The sequence below is a fragment of the Glycine max genome, chromosome 1 (genome assembly GCF_000004515.6).
Source record: "Glycine max cultivar Williams 82 chromosome 1, Glycine_max_v4.0, whole genome shotgun sequence".
Lineage (NCBI taxonomy): Eukaryota > Viridiplantae > Streptophyta > Magnoliopsida > Fabales > Fabaceae > Glycine > Glycine max.
This window is the reverse complement of record NC_016088.4, coordinates 644,785-663,962: the sequence shown is the minus strand read 5'-3', so window position 1 is coordinate 663,962 and position 19,178 is coordinate 644,785. Positions and strand designations below refer to the sequence as shown.

Genomic DNA, 19,178 nt, shown 5'->3' with positions numbered 1-19,178 from the left:
AATTACTTTTGGTACCTTCTCTATATCGAAATATAACACTTCCTGATAACAAATTAAAGGTCCATATTCATCTCATTCAGGAGAATAGCCACAGAACATCAAAACCAACATAAAAGACGACAATAATAATAAGAGGCATCTCTAATAGTGTAATCATAGTATGGCCATTTAATTTATTTTTGGTGGATTTTACATACGAATTTAAGAATTTCAACAAGTTTTCTCTCCAATAATGACTCACAGTTCATAAGATTTGTTAACAATTTTTGTATAAAATTTGTCATGTGTAAAACTGCTTGAGAATTGGTTCTTAAAAAATTAGTTGTCTTGTTAGAGAGTAATATCTGAATATATAGATGTATTTAGTTGATTTTTCCCAATATATAATCTTTTATATACACAAATCTGAATATTAAATTCCTAACCACGAACCACATCACTAAAGGAGTTTGGATCTTCTCCAATTCCTTTTTTTATTTCTGTTATAAAGCTTTTTAGAAAATAAATGTCATTTTCCATTAAATTTGTATCATTTACATTTTATTTATTTTTCTAAAAGTTTATAAAACAAAAGAAATAAATAAGAAAAAAGGAAAGGATTCATTTCCTTATTGAAGTACACAGGTTATCTACTAACCATACATATCATATTGGTGATATATCTATCACATCGATATGCTCTAAAAATCATGATTCACACAAAAAAAATAAGATGCTCTAATAAGAATGGCCAATACACTTTCATATCCTCATTATCTTTGACTTTGATTAAACCACCCCAATGCTCCTCGATTTGATACACTCCTTAAACTTACTTACCAACCAAAGTAAGAGTTTAGACCAAGTTTGGCTATCAATCAGTGCTACCTTATATTACAAAACCAATCACAACACGACAACATCTCTTTCTCACACACCAGAGAAGCCAATTAAGTGTTCAATATTAAGTGCCTCAAACATCAAAGAAACAAAAAAGAAAGGCATAGAATTGAATTCCAGAGAGAGTCATGAAAACAAGCACTACTACAACTACAACCATATTAGCCATAGCCACCTCTTACTTGTTTCTTCTGATCACGCCAACCCAAAAATCCACGTACCACTCTCTCTTCATATCCGATTCCCTATCAGACAATGCCTCCATATACAACCACCTTAAAACTCTCACCCGCAGACCCCATGTCGCAGGTTCCAAAGCCAACGCTGAAGCTGCCTCATACGTTGTCTCAGTCTTCACCTCCTCATACATACCATCACACATAGTTTCCTACGAGGTTTCTCTCACGTACCCTTTGTCACGTTCGTTGGTTCTAATAACGAACCCTTCTACAACCTTCACTCTCCACCAAGAAACCTACGAGGGTGATCCTTATGCTGACGTGGCAGATGAGGTTGTCCCCACTTTCCACGCGTATGCCAAGTCAGGCACTGTGGCTGCTCCTGTGTGTTATGTGAACTATGGAAGAGTGGAGGACTATTTGACTCTGAAGGATAAAAATGGTGTGAATGTTTCAGGCACTGTTGTGTTGGCAAGGCATGGGAAGATATATAGAGGGGACATTGTGAAGAATGCTTATGAGGAAGGTGCTGTTGGGGTGGTGATATATTCAGATAGGAAGGACTATGGTGGTGAGGAAAAGTGGTTTCCTGATGAGAAGTGGTTGCCACCAAGTGGGGTTCAGGTGGGGACAGTGTATGGTGGGTTAGGGGACCCCACAACTCCTGGTTGGGCAAGTAGTAGTAGTGGTGATGGAGAGTGTGAGAGGTTGAACAAGGATGAGGTGGAGAAGGGAGGTGATGTTCCTCTCATACCTTCATTGCCTGTGTCAGCTGCTGATGGGGAGAAGATAATGAGGTCAATTGGTGGACCAGTTGCTGAGGATGATTGGCAGGGAAGCAAGGATGCCCCTATTTACAGGCTTGGACCAGGACCAGGAATTCTCAACCTTAGTTACAAGGTATTGCCATCTATCTTTGTCTAATTGTGCCAACTTTTTTTTTAGATGAATTCGGTGTATGTGCTAATGGAAAGTTGGAGACTAATGTCTTGAGGTATTAAAGATCCATTTAAGGGATTGACATTTCTTGACATATGATCCTTCATACATACAAACCTAAAAATCGAACCCGTGACTCTATGCTTAAAGGGCTTGATTATCTGTTAACTATATCACACCGTATTGTTGTCTAATTGTCTTTACTATTTACTGGAAGTTTGATTTAATTTGTTACTCAGTCGGTTTTTTTTTTAAATTCTATTTATGTTATCAATTATTGGGATGTGAAAATGTCATGTGCAAAAGATCCTGATTGGTAACTCAAACAATAAGAATTTATTGGATTGGCTAAGTACTAAGTGGATTTTTTGGATGTTCGTTTTCAGGGGCAGGATGTTATAGCCACAATTCAAAATGTTATTGGTGTGATTGAAGGGGCAGAAGAGCCTGACCGGTATGCAAGACATCCTCCTTTTATCATTTTGCATTCAGTAGGACAAAAAATTAGATTGTAATGTAGCCATGAGTGAAAGCTTTGAAAACATACATCTGGTTTAGTTACTGTTGCAATTGCTTGTAGATTTGTCATACTAGGTAACCATAGGGATGCATGGACATTTGGAGCGGTTGATCCCAATAGTGGCACTGCAGCACTGCTTGAGGTAACAATGGATTTGTTTGTAGGCATTGTTTTGCTTATTTATATCAAACCAATGGCACAAGTGACATGTCTCATGAAATTAGGTGGCTCAAAGGCTAGGGAAGCTTCAGAAAAAAGGGTGGAGACCTAGAAGAACAATTTTATTATGTAATTGGGATGCTGAGGAATATGGCCTTGTAATTTTCTTTACTTCTTTTGTCTCTCCTTGTTACTCACAAAGGTGTGTGCAACATGAAAGTTTGATAATGGTTATTGCCTCCAGATAGGATCAACTGAATGGGTAGAAGAGAACAGAGAAATTCTTGCTTCAAAGGCAGTTGCTTACTTGAATGCTGATTGTGTAGTAGGTGGACCAGGGTTCAATGTCCGTGCCACTCCACAGTTAGATGAATTGATCAAAAGAGCAACTCAGGAGGTATCACCAAAGTTGAACTAAAAATAATAGAATAAGCTCTTTTGTCCATAATCAGGGAAAGAAGATACATGATGGTGGCACCAACCACTTTGTTAGTATTGATTTTTTGTAGGTCAAAGACCCTGATAACTCATCACAGAGCATTTATGAATCTTGGACTAGTTCTGGTAGTTCTCCTCTGGTAAGCATATTGCAGCTGTTTACATCTTTATGTTATAAATCCAATTAAATACCTTGGGATCGGGCTGAGGAGAGAGTATAAACTGAGGGAAGACCAAAATCAACTCTGCAAAAAATTCAAGGGTGAAATGTGTTTTAACCCTCAAGATTTGATTAAAATAGGTTTTAGTCCTTATATTTAAAAAACAGTGGTTTTGGTCCATGTATTTCTAAAATTTGGTAGATTGATATATAATAATAGCGGAAATCTACCACATGTCAGACATACGAAACCAAAATCACTATTAATGATTTTGAATTTTGATAAGGACTAAAACTAATATTAATTATTTGAGGGATCTAAAACACATTCTTAGTTTGCGGTTAATTTACTTTGTGGTTAATTTGAACAATTAGCCAGTAATCACTGGGAATTAAACTTCAGAATAGCTATATATTCTTAATAATTAGTTACCTGTTTATGCTAATGAACTATTTCTCTACGTTGAAAGTTTGGGAGGTTAGGAGGTGGAGGATCAGACTATGCATCTTTCTTGCAGCATGTGGGAATCCCGGCTGCTGACATAGCCTTTGGAGGAGGTAACAGACAAAACTCATTGTTTTGATCATTAAGATGTTGATGCATCATTATTCTCATGTCTGCCATGCATGTCATTGTTCTGGTCAAGCACGTAACAAAATGAAAGAAAGAAGTCACAATACTTTTAGCATAATTCAAATTCAGAGAATAAAAATTCAAATTCCATATATTTCTGAACAACAACTCAAACAAGGACAAGACAGATTTTGATAAATCAAGTAATTTGAAAAATTGTTAATTGATGAGAATTATTATGACCCAGTATGGAAAAATATTCCTATAGTTTGTCTCAATGTTAGCTACTAAGGATATATCTATTCTTGAATTTTAGTAGGTTAAGATCACTATACACTTTAAATTAAATCCAGAAGGATAGATACATCATACACCCTATTTACACACATTACTGGAGCCTTATCCAACTAGGTAATGTGTTTAACTACATAAGCAAACTTAGGATGTGACGCCTAGAAGTAACATTTTGTCACCAATGAGTGGTAACCCCCCATTTTGTCAGATGTTGCAGGATACCCGGTATACCACTCACTCTATGATGACTTCGTCTGGATGGAAAAATTCGGCGATCCTATGTTTCAAAGGCATGTTGCAGGTTGATCACGTAAATTTCTTTTATAGTTTCTATATATGCAGGTTGATCACATAAATTTCGTTTTGAAAATAATGAAGATTTTCATACATATATAACTTTTTTTTGTTACCATAGATATGAAGATTAAAGAAAATTTCAACATGGTAAATTTTCCACAATAAGAAGACACTAACACACACACACAAAGTTACAGAAGAGATTTTTTTGTTACCATGCTTCTTTTAGCAAGCCTTAATTAAATCTCACTGTGCATGCTTTATTACTAGTCTGTAGCACGGATCTTAATTCACTTATCCCATAATTGCTTATGCTGTGGAAAAACAGCTGCAAGTGTTTGGGGTCTGGTAGCACTTTGGTTAGCAGATGAGGAATTCCTACCTTTTGATTATCTATCTTATGCCAAGGAGCTCCAGGTGTGCCTACAATTCATTAGATGGTGATTTAATGTAATTTTTTTCAAAGACTGTGCTCACTGAATTTGAGAGAATGAAAGATACTTTACAACACCAAATATTTAAATCACAGCTTAGCGTGGAGAATCTGGAGGATGAGATTTCAAATAAAGACATAAATTTGTCACCTATATTCAAGTCCATCAAGGGGCTTGAGAAAGCAGCAATCAAGATAGATAGCCAGAGAAAGGTATGTCTTGAGTATTCTTTAAATAACCAAAATAGCATAATGGTTCTTGTGCTAAACATTCAAACGTGATTGTTCAGGAAATAGAAGCTGGTAAAGGTTGGATAACAGGGAAGAAGGACCACTTGAGAGTGAGAGAGCTGAATGATAGATTGATGATGGCTGAGCGTGCATTCACTGACAGAGATGGCCTCTTTGGAATGTCATGGTATAAGCATTTGGTAAGTTGTTTTCAGGGGAGGTGTTAACCAATAACCAATGATATGTAAAGATTACAAGCGGAGGCAACTCTAGATTACCAGGGATAAATTAAAATGTTTTGATAATAAGCCAAAGCAATATCAATCAAAACAAAGAAAAAGATGGATGACCAATAAGGTGTAGTATGATTGACAAATAATCATGTCCCTTAATGTGTTAGGAGTCTAATCTCAAGACACCTGTGTATTGAAGAGAGCTTATGTTGGAGGAAAATTTGGCAATATATTGGGAGAAGTCAATTTCTTAAATGTATCTTTATCATGAGGGATTAGTCTGTAGTTCACGACCAAAAGATTTCTTAGTTACAAACTGCACCCCTCCCCCCGGAAATATGTTAAGAGAAATCAATTTCATAAATGGATTTTTATCATAAGCCATTAGTTTGTAGTTCATGATCTGAAAGATCTCTTACTTTTACCCTCCAAAGAAAAGTCAATTTCTTAAATGTATCTTTATCATGAGGGATTAGTCTCTAGTTCATGATTGAAAGATTACAACTACACCCCCCTCCCCCCCCAGCTTATGTCATTTTGTGTTGATGTAATTATCTATTAGAACATTTTGTTAAAGTTATCCAAACATTTAATAATGAAGTCTTTTTCCCTTTAATTCCATTTCCCTGCATTTTTCAGATTTATGGACCATCAAAACATAATGACTACGGCTCTCAATCTTTCCCTGGAATCGATGATGCTGTTAAAATGGCCAAAAATCTACATACTGCAGAATCGTGGCATCGTGTACAGCACGAAGTTTGGAGAGTCTCAAGAGTCATCAAACAAGCCTCGCTAGTTTTATTCGGTCTACTATCATGAATATCAATTTAGTTGTATATTTCGATTCATGGTAAATTATATCTCCGTAAGAATAAATATGTATATATGTGTGATGATTCATAAATCTCAATAACTCAAGAAGAGATTTAGGATTTTGTTTTTCCCCGCTTCTCTCATCTGTCAAATTCACTTCGCAATTCGAATAACAAGTTGCAAAATATATTTTTTTCATGCATGGTACAGAGGCTGCCATAGTTCTGTAATAAGAAGCCAACACGTAAATCCCTGATCCGAATTAGATCGTTTTTATTGTGTTTGTAAATATTACGTTTCTTTATGAACCTTGTCATGAAATGTCCCTATCATCACTTTTGCACAATGCTTGCGTATATTTCCTAAACATCTCTGATGATTGGTGGAAACTGAACCAGAACCTCGCACCCAAGAAAGTAACAAGCACGGAATTTTCATCCATGGTCTGAACACTAATTCATTTTTTATTCCTACTTCCTATCCCTATCATTAAGCACATATTTGGATTTCTGTCCAACTTGTTATTGCATAAATTCCCAGACAAATCCAATGATTCCAACGCAAAATTAAGGAGTAGACGCTATTTCAAACATCCTTTTCTATCAACATCTGTTTGAAACGGATACAAAAACATGTTCTAATACATTATACATTTAAAGGGGAAATGATTTAAATACAAAATTCTGTTTTTTGTTGGGTCAAAAGTATAGAAATCTGGTCACACATAACCACACAACAAAATGGGGTCTGGTAGCACTTTGGTTAGCAGATGAGGAATTCCTACCTTTTGATTATCTATCTTATGCCAAGGAGCTCCAGGTGTGCCTACAATTCATTAGATGGTGATTTAATGTAATTTTTTTCAAAGACTGTGCTCACTGAATTTGAGAGAATGAAAGATACTTTACAACACCAAATATTTAAATCACAGCTTAGCGTGGAGAATCTGGAGGATGAGATTTCAAATAAAGACATAAATTTGTCACCTATATTCAAGTCCATCAAGGGGCTTGAGAAAGCAGCAATCAAGATAGATAGCCAGAGAAAGGTATGTCTTGAGTATTCTTTAAATAACCAAAATAGCATAATGGTTCTTGTGCTAAACATTCAAACGTGATTGTTCAGGAAATAGAAGCTGGTAAAGGTTGGATAACAGGGAAGAAGGACCACTTGAGAGTGAGAGAGCTGAATGATAGATTGATGATGGCTGAGCGTGCATTCACTGACAGAGATGGCCTCTTTGAATGTCATGGTATAAGCATTTGGTAAGTTGTTTTCAGGGGAGGTGTTAACCAATAACCAATGATATGTAAAGATTACAAGCGGAGGCAACTCTAATTACCAGGGATAAATTAAAAATGTTTTGATAATAAGCCAAAGCAATATCAATCAAAACAAAAGAAAAAGATGGATGACCAATAAGGTGTAGTATGATTGACAAATAATCATGTCCTTAATGTGTTAGGAGTCTAATCTCAAGACACCTGTGTATTGAAGAGAGCTTATGTTGGAGGAAAATTTGGCAATATATTGGGAGAAGTCAATTTCTTAAATGTATCTTTATCATGAGGGATTAGTCTGTAGTTCACGACCAAAAGATTTCTTAGTTACAAACTGCACCCCTCCCCCGGAAATATGTTAAGAGAAATCAATTTCATAAATGGATTTTTATCATAAGCCATTAGTTTGTAGTTCATGATCTGAAAGATCTCTTACTTTTACCCTCCAAAGAAAAGTCAATTTCTTAAATGTATCTTTATCATGAGGGATTAGTCTCTAGTTCATGATTGAAAGATTACAACTACACCCCCCCTCCCCCCCAGCTTATGTCATTTTGTGTTGATGTAATTATCTATTAGAACATTTTGTTAAAGTTATCCAAACATTTAATAATGAAGTCTTTTTCCCTTTAATTCCATTTCCCTGCATTTTTCAGATTTATGGACCATCAAAACATAATGACTACGGCTCTCAATCTTTCCCTGGAATCGATGATGCTGTTAAAATGGCCAAAAATCTACATACTGCAGAATCGTGGCATCGTGTACAGCACGAAGTTTGGAGAGTCTCAAGAGTCATCAAACAAGCCTCGCTAGTTTTATTCGGTCTACTATCATGAATATCAATTTAGTTGTATATTTCGATTCATGGTAAATTATATCTCCGTAAGAATAAATATGTATATATGTGTGATGATTCATAAATCTCAATAACTCAAGAAGAGATTTAGGATTTTGTTTTTCCCCGCTTCTCTCATCTGTCAAATTCACTTCGCAATTCGAATAACAAGTTGCAAAATATATTTTTTTCATGCATGGTACAGAGGCTGCCATAGTTCTGTAATAAGAAGCCAACACGTAAATCCCTGATCCGAATTAGATCGTTTTTATTGTGTTTGTAAATATTACGTTTCTTTATGAACCTTGTCATGAAATGTCCCTATCATCACTTTTGCACAATGCTTGCGTATATTTCCTAAACATCTCTGATGATTGGTGGAAACTGAACCAGAACCTCGCACCCAAGAAAGTAACAAGCACGGAATTTTCATCCATGGTCTGAACACTAATTCATTTTTTATTCCTACTTCCTATCCCTATCATTAAGCACATATTTGGATTTCTGTCCAACTTGTTATTGCATAAATTCCCAGACAAATCCAATGATCCAACGCAAATTAAGGAGTAGACGCTATTTCAAACATCCTTTTCTATCAACATCTGTTTGAAACGGATACAAAAACATGTTCTAATACATTATACATTTAAAGGGGAAATGATTTAAATACAAAATTCTGTTTTTTGTTGGGTCAAAAGTATAGAAATCTGGTCACACATAACCACACAACAAAATTTGGCCGTGAGGAAAAGACGGGAGAGAAAAAATGAAAGGTGAGATATTTGATGTTCAGTATTTATTATTTAATGAGGAAGAAGCTGTTTAACTAACACGTAGGTTGTAATCTTCATTCCAAATAAGATTTTAAGCCACTTTTGCTTGTCACTTCACTTAGAAGGCTGACATACATTTTGGCAGACACGAAATCCAAGATGTGAGAGAAATTAGCGTTGGTGTTATCAATTGTCATATGAAATGATTAATGGCAACTAATTAATTGGAACCACAAGACTCAGACATCATAAGAGAAATCCCTCATATGATTGATGTGTTTTAAGAGACCACCCAGCCACCGGGACAGGGCCGGCCAAGAAGGCACCTTCAAATAAAACTGAGGTCTATCTAAAAATATCAAAATCCCATTTTTTTCCTCGAAAATGTTAGTACATCATATTATTATCAATATCACACAAACATATTCAATTGTTAGACGAAATCTGCTAGTTAAGTATACACTATACAGACATAATCTCACCAACTACTTGTTCCATTAACACTCGAGGGTTAAATTAAAGATTATGTCAATGAAACTACCAATAATTCCCCTGTTCATAATACCTACGGGTACAGATCAGGTGTACCACAAAAATGGAAAAGTATACAGAGAGAAAAATAGGGGGGGGGGGGGGGGGGGGGGGGGGGGGTCTAGTGACTACCTGCTGGGTTAGTGCCTATAACTTAATTTTGTACAATTTTAACTATACTAGGATTTGACACTACTTATGTACAAAAATAACCAAAATGAACTTTTAGAAGTTTACTTCCAAACCTTGATGGCCCCATCTCTACCACTTGAAAGTAAGAGTCTCTGGTTTAACTTGATAGAAGCCAAAGAAACAATAGAGTCCCTATGGCAACCGCCAGAATCAGTGGCAGCAGCTGCAAGAATTGCCTTTGCTGTCAGCTTGATTGTAAGAGGACGTCTTTTTGTCTCCTGTTTATAAGAGTAAAAGATAAAATTTTAGCTGCGTATATTTCTATATAAGTTGGAAAGTTTATGGAGCTGCAAGTAATATCCAACAGCATTTAGAAGGCACCATGAATTTAACCCGTAAAACATTCACAAGGATACCAGAGATTTAGCCATTACAAAACAAAATTTATTGAAGAATGTAAAGCTTCCCATCACCCATGCTTTAATCTGTCATCCTATCAAATGTTGATTCCCTCCGGCAGCCTATTATTTATTTTCCCTTGTTCCCCCTCATCAACATTGTTTCAACATGATGTAGAAATGACCTCTCAATTTGATTTAGAATGAGTCATTCACACCAATATTTTCTCGAAGTTTCTAATTCTATAGGTAGAAAACTGTGAAGGATGACTTTGAACAAGAAAAAAAAATCATGAAAACTAATTATTTCAGAAAACATTCATCAAAGGATAGTTGAGTATGTCTAATTTCTTGATTCGATCAGCAGATGAATCATTAGCTGATCCCTGGCAGTTGGGACAGAAAACATAGAGAAGAGAAAAAAAGAAGGATGGTGGAGCTGAACCAACCAATAGTAAACTACCCAGGTCATCATCTCAAGGATAGTTAAGTACCTAAATTGATATTTTATTCAGCCCTACAAACCATAATCCAGCTTTTGTACCTACCCTGATTGAGAACCTCCCTGCTCAAACAATATCCATGCACAAAAGAAATATGAAGTTGATTACACAATCTACTGAAACATAAATTACCTGTACAACTTGCACCCCAAAACTAGATTTAGTTTCATAAAAATCATCATTTCCTATTCCTTTTAAGTTTGGTCCACAAATACAGTAACTTCTGTCAGGACTGCAACAAAGAACACAGATTAATTCAATCAGACCATTCTTGCAAGAAAAACAAGTAAACAAAACTGAAAGTCCAATACAATACCTGTAATGATCCCACCGACGTATCTTTAAATCAGTACCTCCAGTCAATAAATCACCCCCAGGCAAGGGAAGTAATGAACGAATACCAGGAAGACGAGGAGGAGGTTCATTTAGCTCATCAACTCCATACTTGCGATTAACATTTCGTCTTAGATCTGATTGGGAAGTTGGCTTACTAGAAGGTCTGGCCAACGCCCAGGGCAGATCAGACATTTCAGCATCGCTGTCATAATTGGCCGTCCTTAGGACCTGTGAGAAGATATGTTAATTGTACAAGACAATAATCAGAATATTATAAATATTAAATATTACATTTACGTATGATTCAACAAGGTTACATGTGATTAAACATAGTAATAGTAATCTGGGCACAGGTTTATGCAATAAGCCTTATGGAACCATCTCATCATAAATTTAAGTTACACAGCAGGCCAAGTACTAGTGATAAAAAAAAAAAAAGATGGAAAACTTCATTAGAAAACCATATTTCTCAGGATATATAGAAACTTGAACTTAGCTGGAATATTTGTTGGTACTGCATTTCGTTCTACCACATATTGCTTTTATTATCTATAAACAAATATAAAACAGTAACCTCATACCTGGTGGCAGCTCGCATTCTCTGCATTCCAAAGAGAAACTTCATTGCAACCAGCAGCCACATAAACAAGGGGCCTAGCAGCTGAAGAAACAGAAGCATTTGAAGGAGGAAGAAAGAGGCGCATCTTTTCTATAGGGCAAGCAAGAGAATACTGCCAAGAATTCACAGGTATAAGAAACCTCAGATCCCAAAGTGTAATAACCCCCCTGGATGACCCTGATACAAACCAATTACCACAAGGCCCTGATGCCAGAGAAGAAGCATAGCCCTCCTCAGGAGTAGCTTTAAGAGTCCAGGTATTGGAATTGGACCTAGTATCCCACAGATGAATGCCACAGTTCTGGGTGCTATACATGATGGTATAGTTATCCACAGGGCAATTCAAAAGGTTGAGTATGGCACCTTCCTTAATATCCTTCTTTGTGATATCAGCAATACCAGAATATTTCTCAACAACATTTCCTAGACCTCTAGAGATATGATCAACAGAAAACATATGAATAAATCCATCAGACGCTCCAATTATAACTTGTGCAGAACCTGGAAGCATTGTTGCACACAACACACGGCTTCCCTCCATGTGATAAGTTAGCTTTGACCTGAATGAAATGTCCTTTTCCAGCTTTCTGGAATCCCAAATCTTTACTGTAGAATCATCAGATGCACTCACAAAGAAGCTATGATCAGCAGATATAGCTATGTCATTGACAGCTGAAAGGTGCTCCTGGAGGTGTGCAACCAACACCCCACGGGGCCTCCAACCAGAGTCGGGAATGGAAGCTCGAGCAAATGATGGAAATCCAGATAGATCAGTTTGGGAAGTTGCATCTTCCAATGCAATTGAAGTACCTTTAATATTAGCAGATAATCCCACATCTTGAAATGTGTTATTAACATAGGCTGTCTCATTTTCCCTGGCTTCTGGTTCATGTACCACTCGATGGAACTGTTTAGAACCATTGCTGATACTAAAAGAACCTGAAAAGAGCTTTGGTGCTGGAACTGAATTAGCCAAATTAAAGGACTTACTAAGTGGATTAACCCAAGGCATTGCAGATGAACTAACACCCAGAGAATTCATTGGCAGTGGAGGATCAGATGCTGCAGGAGGGATTCCCATTCCTCGCCTGTCCACACTGAAGGAGTACAAAGGTATGCCTTCTGATGGCTTTTCATATGTCAAACTGTTCATACCACTAAAATGTGGTGACATAAATCCTGAAAACTGTAACTTCTCTGAGCATTGGGTATCACGATGTACCACATTATTGCTATCATTATGCATAAAGGCCCCCATATCTCTCAATTTTGCCTCAGCTTTGTCACAACCAGTTATCCCTGGCTGTTGGAAGGCAGTGCCAACTGTTTGTTGAACCCCATGACCTTGTTGCTTGTCACTCCAGTTCTTTAATGAATCCAACTCATCAATTCCTTTTTTCAGTAAATCAATTTCCCATAGTTTAGATTGTGAAGAACTATACCATATTTTTCTCTGTCTTTCTAACATGTCAGAACTCCTGGAGTTCTCCAAGACTTCAAAAAAAACCTGTCTTGAGACAGGAGGTTTTAAACATGAAAGCAGAGCCTTCTCTGAAGCAAGAGACACAGGTTGCCTGCGGAGGAAAGGCCGTATAACAGGAGCAAGAAAAACATAAGAATCTACTGCACCCAAGTTCTCACTGCTAGCCGCAATAAAAGAGACAACCGATCTCCGCACCCATTCACTAGGATAACACAATAAAGGAAAGGCGCGCTCTATCATTTGAAGCAATATCCTCTTCCGGAAGAACCCGCTTTTGCATAGAATAGTCATACATTCTACAGCTTTAACAATGACAGCTTCTGTCACGTCACTTAAAGCTTGCTCAATGTAAGGTAATAAATATTCCTCAACACTTCTTTGGCCCACAAAAAAGCAGACATAAACTATCTTTTCGTAGAATACTGTCCTTAATTGCTCATCCCGATCATTTAAGAAAGCAGGAAGGATAGGTAAAAGAGAGTCATTACTCTGTCTCACACCAAAAAAGCAGCACAGTTTACCAATATCCTGAAGAAGTGCTCTCCTTATATTTGGGGTTTGCTTAGGACCCATAACAAGTTCTTGGACAACCTCTGCAATGGATTTCCTCAGCTGCAGAAGTTGGGCATCACCATTTATCCTCTTCAATCTTCCAGAACTATGAGTGGATGATGTCAATGGCTTCTGTGGTGAACTCAATTCATCAAGGACACCTGCCTCACTCAAGCATATTGAGTGTATCAGGAATCCATAAGCAGTCAGTGCCAGCTTAGCTATATTGCTGGCATAGCATATCCTCACACTTTCCTCTGGATCATCAGGAAGCATTGAAAGCATTGGAAGAATATACTCAGGAAATATTTTTGCATCACTGGGAGGAAAATCCCGCACTAAGGGAAGAATGTCACACAAAGTCTCCAAAGCAGCACAACGCACAATTGCTGCTGAATCAGAAAGCATCACAATCACATAAGGGATAACACGCTGCAAACGATCTTCATCATCAATATATAGGGCAGAAGCCTTCAACAAGAGTACAGCTGCCCTCCTCAAGTGAGGCAACTTGACATTTCGTATGCAAGAGCAGAGCAAAGAAGTTATCAGAACCATGCCTTCACATCTCATACTATCCTTTGGTAATGGTAGAAAAGGCATTCCAAACGTATCCGATTGACTATCATACTCAGACATCAATGAATTTAAATCATTCATAGTAACACTTTTCAGAAAGGGATGGTCATTTCCTCGAAATGCATTGGAGATAGTTTGAAGTAGTTTACCAGTTTGCAAATTTTTTAGATTTTCAGGAAAGGTAGAATTATGTGCATTTTCTGCTACATGCGATTGATTATTATTTTTTTTAGCATCCCTCAGTAGGCTATTAATATCACCTAGAAGTTCATAGTGATCATGGACTAAGCCTTTGCCTATGTCCTCTCTCTTCATCAGTGAATCATTCATGAAACTCACACTTTCTTTAGCAACCATGTTTTCCAAAAGTTCACCAGAATTAACCCCTGCATCATCATATGACTTATTGTTCATCATTTGTTTAAGTATCTCCGGAAAAGCACTTTGGCATAGTAAAACCTACATTCATAGATTGGTCGATGCAGTCAGGTAAAATAAGTAAGTGTTACTGAAAGCATCAAATCATTAATGATATAAAATATATCAGCAAAGCCATATACCCTCATATCAGAATGAAGAGGACTCCAGCATCGGTAAAAGTCATGCAGAAATGGTGAAAAATAGATTGGAAATACAACTGCAGCATATTCCTTCAGATATCTTTCAGCAGAAAATCGAGACTCTGGTTCTAACTGAATCATGTGTAATATCATCTTACGGATTCCAAGATCTGGTATCTGCATCCCATAGAGAATACAATATTTAAAATATTAAAAACTGAGTCATGAAAATGGGTAGGGATTATCCCTACTGATGGGACTACGGGATTACCAAACAAGACTAATGCACACACACAAAAAAAATTACTTTTTCAAGATGCTGACTTGGATCATATTGCCCTCTGCGATAAGCAAGAAGCTGAGACAGTTCAAATAGTGGCTGCCCCTCAAGGAAAAGTTCAGCAACTACACACCTGAAGATGCAAAATGATATTTGCAACTTAGAAAATAAAGAACAAAAGCATAACACAAAAAAAAGTATTTTAGAAGATTATATAACTACAGCATTGCATCAGTTACTGCTTCAACAAAATATATCCTAGAGAGTTCAGGTTCAACATAAATTTATACAGAAATCAAGTCAATAGCAGACTAAAACATCAGTATCTCACCATAAATACAGCAGTACAATGCCTTGCAGATCAATTATTTTGTCCACCACTTAGTCAGTTAATTAAATTGCGCAAAAATATTCGTATTTGCAGCCTAAAATATGGATGGTTTAAAGACTAAAACATCTTCAAAATTAAGATTCTTGCAGCAAAGAATGCTCACCCGACAGCAAATATATCCATATAGGGTTTTAAGGGGGTGTCTTGTGCCACCTGCATCTCCCCTCCATGTTCATAAAATCTCTGACACGCCACAGCCCCAAACAAAAAATGAATGAAAAAAAGAAACAAATAGAGAGGAAGTTAGTAACATTTTATCATGTTAGGGTTTTATGGAAGTTAGTAGCACACTTCAAGGATTAACATTTTTCCTCACTAATTGCAACTTTTAATTTTAATCAAACAAAAAAGGTCATGACAAATTTTGTGCAATAAAGGTCAAAAAGACACCTGTACAATAATTTTTGCAATAAAGGTCAAAATTGTTAAATCTAAAAAAAAAATCTAGAAACTGGACATCCAAGACCATGGCAGATTTTTTGTTCACCTCAGTTTCAATTCTCAAGACAGATTTGTCTTATTTATAAGTCAGTGACAAAAAAATATTATAGCTTAAGAGTCTTGGTTGAATGAAAACATCAAGGTCATTAGCTGAATTCATAATTGAATTAAGCCTCTAAACTGAGGGTTACCTGGTAAGCAGTTCGCTTGCATCTTTATATTAAAACTTGTACTAATTAAAAAAAAGGGAAGGAATAAGAGAAAATACACAGCAACAACATATATAATAGTTTCACAACACCAGATGTAGATCTAGCTTCTAACTCAATTGTAGCAAAAACAAATAAAATAGACATAGAAGGAGGAAAAAGAAGAAACCTCAGGTGCAAGATAACAGAGTCTTCGTCCACCAGTGTCAAAGAAAAAAGAGAAATCGGAGGGGTCATCATATGGAATGTAAGTGGGTTTGAAAGATGCAAAGTCAGCAAGGTAAAGCCAATTGGAGGACGTAATCAGCACATTCTCACACTTGATATCACCTTGAACAACAAAATGAAAATTTATAGCATCAATGCATTGCATTGACAATCAAGGGTTGGATTCAGTTAAATCAAGACTTACCATGGCACACTCCGTTCTCGTGGCACTGTTTTACAGCTACAAGCAACTGCAGCATATTACCCCCAAACCAATAATTAATTAACACAAGACGATAAAAAAAAAAAGAATATCCAAAAAAAAGACTCATCATAAATAAATAAGAAAGAAAGAGTACCTGAAAAGCCAACCATTTCTTCTCAACGAGACTAAGAAAAGGGCGCGTGCTTAACCTATCATGCAGATTATGGAAGAAAAACTGTCTCAAAAGATATGCTGCTTTATCTGTTTCTTGCCAAAACTGAAACAAGAGACTCACACTCAGTTTTCTCAAATGAATGAATTAAAGTGCATGTTTGGTTTGAAGTTCAAAATGTTAAATGTTGAAAATATTTCAATACAAATCCAACTGATGAAAGCAAAAACCAACAAGTTGTTGGTCCGAGAATAGTCCTGGGCTCAGTCCCTTGAGCAAGGTATCGGGTTCGAGATGAAAAAAAAAAAACATGATTGGTAAGTCAGGTTTTCCGTGGAAATTACTCATCAACAAAACTTTTATATACTCCGCACCAATGCCATGGTGACCCATTGAATGGATAAAAGCAAAATGAAAGTAAAAGCAAGGGGTTTTGATCAAACGTAATTTTGCACCTGAGAGCTAAAGATGAAAATGAAACAGAATTATAATTGAAAACCTGAAAGGGCCAGACGTGAGGGTGATCGATGGAAGTGAAGATGTGTTTGATCTGAGAGAGACGGCGCTCGTAGTCGGAGAGATCGAGGAAATCGCCGCGCTTGAAATAGACCTTGACAAGGACCAAACCCTCGTCGTGTTTGCACTGAATCGACTTGAAGAAGCGACCGCGACCTAAAACCTCCTTCAGAACCAGATTGTACGTCGACGGCAGCTCGTGTAGGTAGTACTCCGAAGCCGATACTTGCGTCGTGCGCGCGATTTTGTTCCCCATCGCTTTCACTCCATTCTCAGTTCAAACAATCAATAATCAATTAATATAATATACGTTTCGGATAAATAAGGGACTGTTTGGAATGGAACTCTCCAGTTCCAAACTCGGTTTCGATGAATCAGAATCTCATATCATTCTTTGCGTACGGTTCGGGATAACCGGTTCCTTCATTTGGATTTTGGACTGCAACCAAGTAATTTATGTTTTGATATTTTAATTTTAAAATCAGTTGGTAACAAAATTAAGGTCCCGTTGAAATTTGAAAAAACTAAAACTAGTTTTGAGTTTCAGTTGCTAACAACCCTAAATCCACTCCTCAAAAGCAAACCAATAATGTTGATTTCTTTGCTTTGAATATTAAGAAAAGCATAGAAACAAATGAGTCACAATATTGAAAATAGCTAGAGGTGTTTCTCCACTAGTGAGGTCAAGAAAAAAAGTTGAGGGAACCAATAGCAACATTCACTCTAACGTCAAACACTGATGAAAGTAAAGTACATTTTAAGAGAAGTCAAATGGTAGAAAAAAATAATAAATGCTAGAAAATCTGGATTGAATCAAATAGATAGATTCTCAAACATAAGATATGATTCTTACTTCCCTTTTTAATTGTCTAAGTTAACTTTCAACAAGAAATAGAAGCTACCTATGCTTTTGCTATATAGGTTAAAGAGTTTTATTCAATAATAATGCGTTAAAACCAAACTTTAATTCTTTCATATATTATGTTTTGACACAAGAAAAATGAAACACAGTGGACTACTATCATAATATTGAGAAGATGGCGTTAAATTATTTATACATAGTATAAAATTTTACATGGTCAATCAATCAAATTATCATAAACATGTATTAAAAAAATTATTGTTAAAATCAACAATCTGTACATATCAATCTATAATTAGATAACAATATTAAAAGAAAAACTTAATAGTTTATCCAATGTTATGTTCAATATAAAAGCATTGATTCATTACATTATTTCATGGTTCCTTTCCTAATATTCACCGTCCAAAACTAATGTTTTACTTTTGCTTGATATTTAATTAACGCTTTTTTTTTAAGATTTAACTAGCCCATTTACATCCAACATAAATAGATAATAATATTCGATAATCAAGCACTACATCCGCTGATGTTTATATTTGGCAATTGGCATGACATTGGCTGCTAATATTCTTTTTTAATCACGTTTATGCTTCATTTGGTTGTGTGAAAAGAAATGGAGAAAATGAAATAAAATAAAATAGAGAAAAATGTTTGAATTATAAAAAACGTGAATTCCACATTAAGTTCCACATTAAACGTAGATTACACTTTTAAACACATGCAAACTACACTTCTACAAAATTCTCTTCCTTCTCTTTTCCATAGTAACCAAACAAGGGGCTAAGTCTTTTAAAAAAAATTACCACTAAACGTAATAACACCAAGAAAATCATTGGTCGACATAGTGGTAAGAGTTTGGATCATCTGTTTTAATCTTGTACTAAAAAGAACACCACCATCAATTTCAACAGTAAGCAATAATGTCATGTATCTGAATGGATTTTTGTTTTTCTACATCGTGCAAGAAAAACTAAGGGCACATTTTATTACTCTTTTTAGCAAGTATCATATTTATCATTTTTTTCTCCATACTTATTCATTTTCTTTTTATCTCTCTCCTCCCTCTACCCAAAATGGGGCGGACGTTTATAATTTTCTAAAAACAAGATGAGAAAACATCCACCTGTTTTTGTTTGTTTTTAAAACAGTTCACAAA

The 19,178-nt window shown here is 36.1% G+C and overlaps 3 protein-coding genes across 7 annotated transcripts; 2 read left to right on the top strand and 1 right to left on the bottom strand.

Moving 5' to 3' along the window:
• The first annotated feature begins 590 nt into the window (after positions 1–590).
• On the top strand, positions 591–6,350 carry LOC100797366 (probable glutamate carboxypeptidase LAMP1). 4 transcript variants are annotated; one of them, XM_006572872.4, is made up of 12 exons: positions 591–1,958; positions 2,384–2,451; positions 2,578–2,659; positions 2,742–2,834; positions 2,921–3,073; positions 3,186–3,254; positions 3,745–3,832; positions 4,360–4,443; positions 4,768–4,856; positions 4,969–5,085; positions 5,163–5,303; positions 5,976–6,350. In XM_006572872.4, the coding sequence occupies exons 1-12, from the start codon at positions 1,008–1,010 to the stop codon at positions 6,156–6,158; spliced, it is 2,118 nt and encodes a 705-aa protein (XP_006572935.1). In that variant the 5' UTR covers positions 591–1,007; the 3' UTR covers positions 6,159–6,350. The 4 variants fall into 4 exon arrangements, with proteins under 4 accessions (XP_006572935.1, XP_006572934.1, XP_014620079.1 ...); XM_006572871.4 differs by having other exon boundaries at positions 4,351–4,443; XM_014764593.3 differs by lacking the exons at positions 5,163–5,303; positions 5,976–6,350 and having other exon boundaries at positions 4,351–4,443; positions 4,768–4,889; positions 4,969–5,084.
• Positions 6,351–6,472: 122 nt separating this feature from the next.
• LOC121175242 (probable glutamate carboxypeptidase LAMP1) lies at positions 6,473–8,463 on the top strand. Its single transcript, XM_041017777.1, has 5 exons — positions 6,473–6,568; positions 6,858–6,971; positions 7,084–7,200; positions 7,278–7,417; positions 8,089–8,463. Coding segments are annotated over exons 1-5 (468 nt in total). The 3' UTR covers positions 8,090–8,463.
• A 957-nt stretch (positions 8,464–9,420) lies between these two features.
• On the bottom strand, positions 9,421–17,755 carry LOC100796837 (serine/threonine-protein kinase VPS15). Of its 2 annotated transcripts, none has more exons than XM_041018254.1 (11): positions 17,141–17,755; positions 16,624–16,746; positions 16,470–16,515; positions 16,227–16,387; positions 15,511–15,590; positions 15,044–15,149; positions 14,737–14,913; positions 11,525–14,635; positions 10,924–11,171; positions 10,740–10,839; positions 9,421–9,984 (listed from the first exon to the last, which is right to left on the bottom strand). In XM_041018254.1, the coding sequence occupies exons 1-11, from the start codon at positions 17,411–17,413 to the stop codon at positions 9,808–9,810; spliced, it is 4,602 nt and encodes a 1,533-aa protein (XP_040874188.1). In that variant the 5' UTR covers positions 17,414–17,755; the 3' UTR covers positions 9,421–9,807. The 2 variants fall into 2 exon arrangements, with proteins under 2 accessions (XP_040874188.1, XP_040874189.1); XM_041018255.1 differs by having other exon boundaries at positions 16,624–16,678; positions 17,141–17,228.
• Positions 17,756–19,178: the final 1,423 nt, after the last annotated feature.

Bases quoted from the DNA above. Each gene is read 5' to 3' on its own strand.
- LOC121175242 (XM_041017777.1), top strand. From the start codon at position 6,473: ATGTCCCTATCATCACTTTTGCACAATGCTTGCGTATATTTCCTAAAC. The intron at 6,972-7,083 runs GTGTGCCTACAA...TTTAAATCACAG, and splicing joins CTTATGCCAAGGAGCTCCAG to CTTAGCGTGGAGAATCTGGA. The intron at 7,201-7,277 runs GTATGTCTTGAG...GTGATTGTTCAG, and splicing joins AGATAGATAGCCAGAGAAAG to GAAATAGAAGCTGGTAAAGG.
- LOC100796837 (XM_041018254.1), bottom strand. From the start codon at position 17,413: ATGGGGAACAAAATCGCGCGCACGACGCAAGTATCGGCTTCGGAGTAC. The intron at 10,840-10,923 runs GTATTGTATTGG...TCTTTGTTGCAG, and splicing joins CGTCGGTGGGATCATTACAG to TCCTGACAGAAGTTACTGTA. The intron at 9,985-10,739 runs GTAATTTATGTT...TCTTATAAACAG, and splicing joins TTGGGGTGCAAGTTGTACAG to GAGACAAAAAGACGTCCTCT.
- LOC100797366 (XM_006572871.4), top strand. From the start codon at position 1,008: ATGAAAACAAGCACTACTACAACTACAACCATATTAGCCATAGCCACC. The intron at 3,074-3,185 runs GTATCACCAAAG...GATTTTTTGTAG, and splicing joins TCAAAAGAGCAACTCAGGAG to GTCAAAGACCCTGATAACTC. The intron at 3,833-4,350 runs GTAACAGACAAA...CCATTTTGTCAG, and splicing joins TGACATAGCCTTTGGAGGAG to ATGTTGCAGGATACCCGGTA.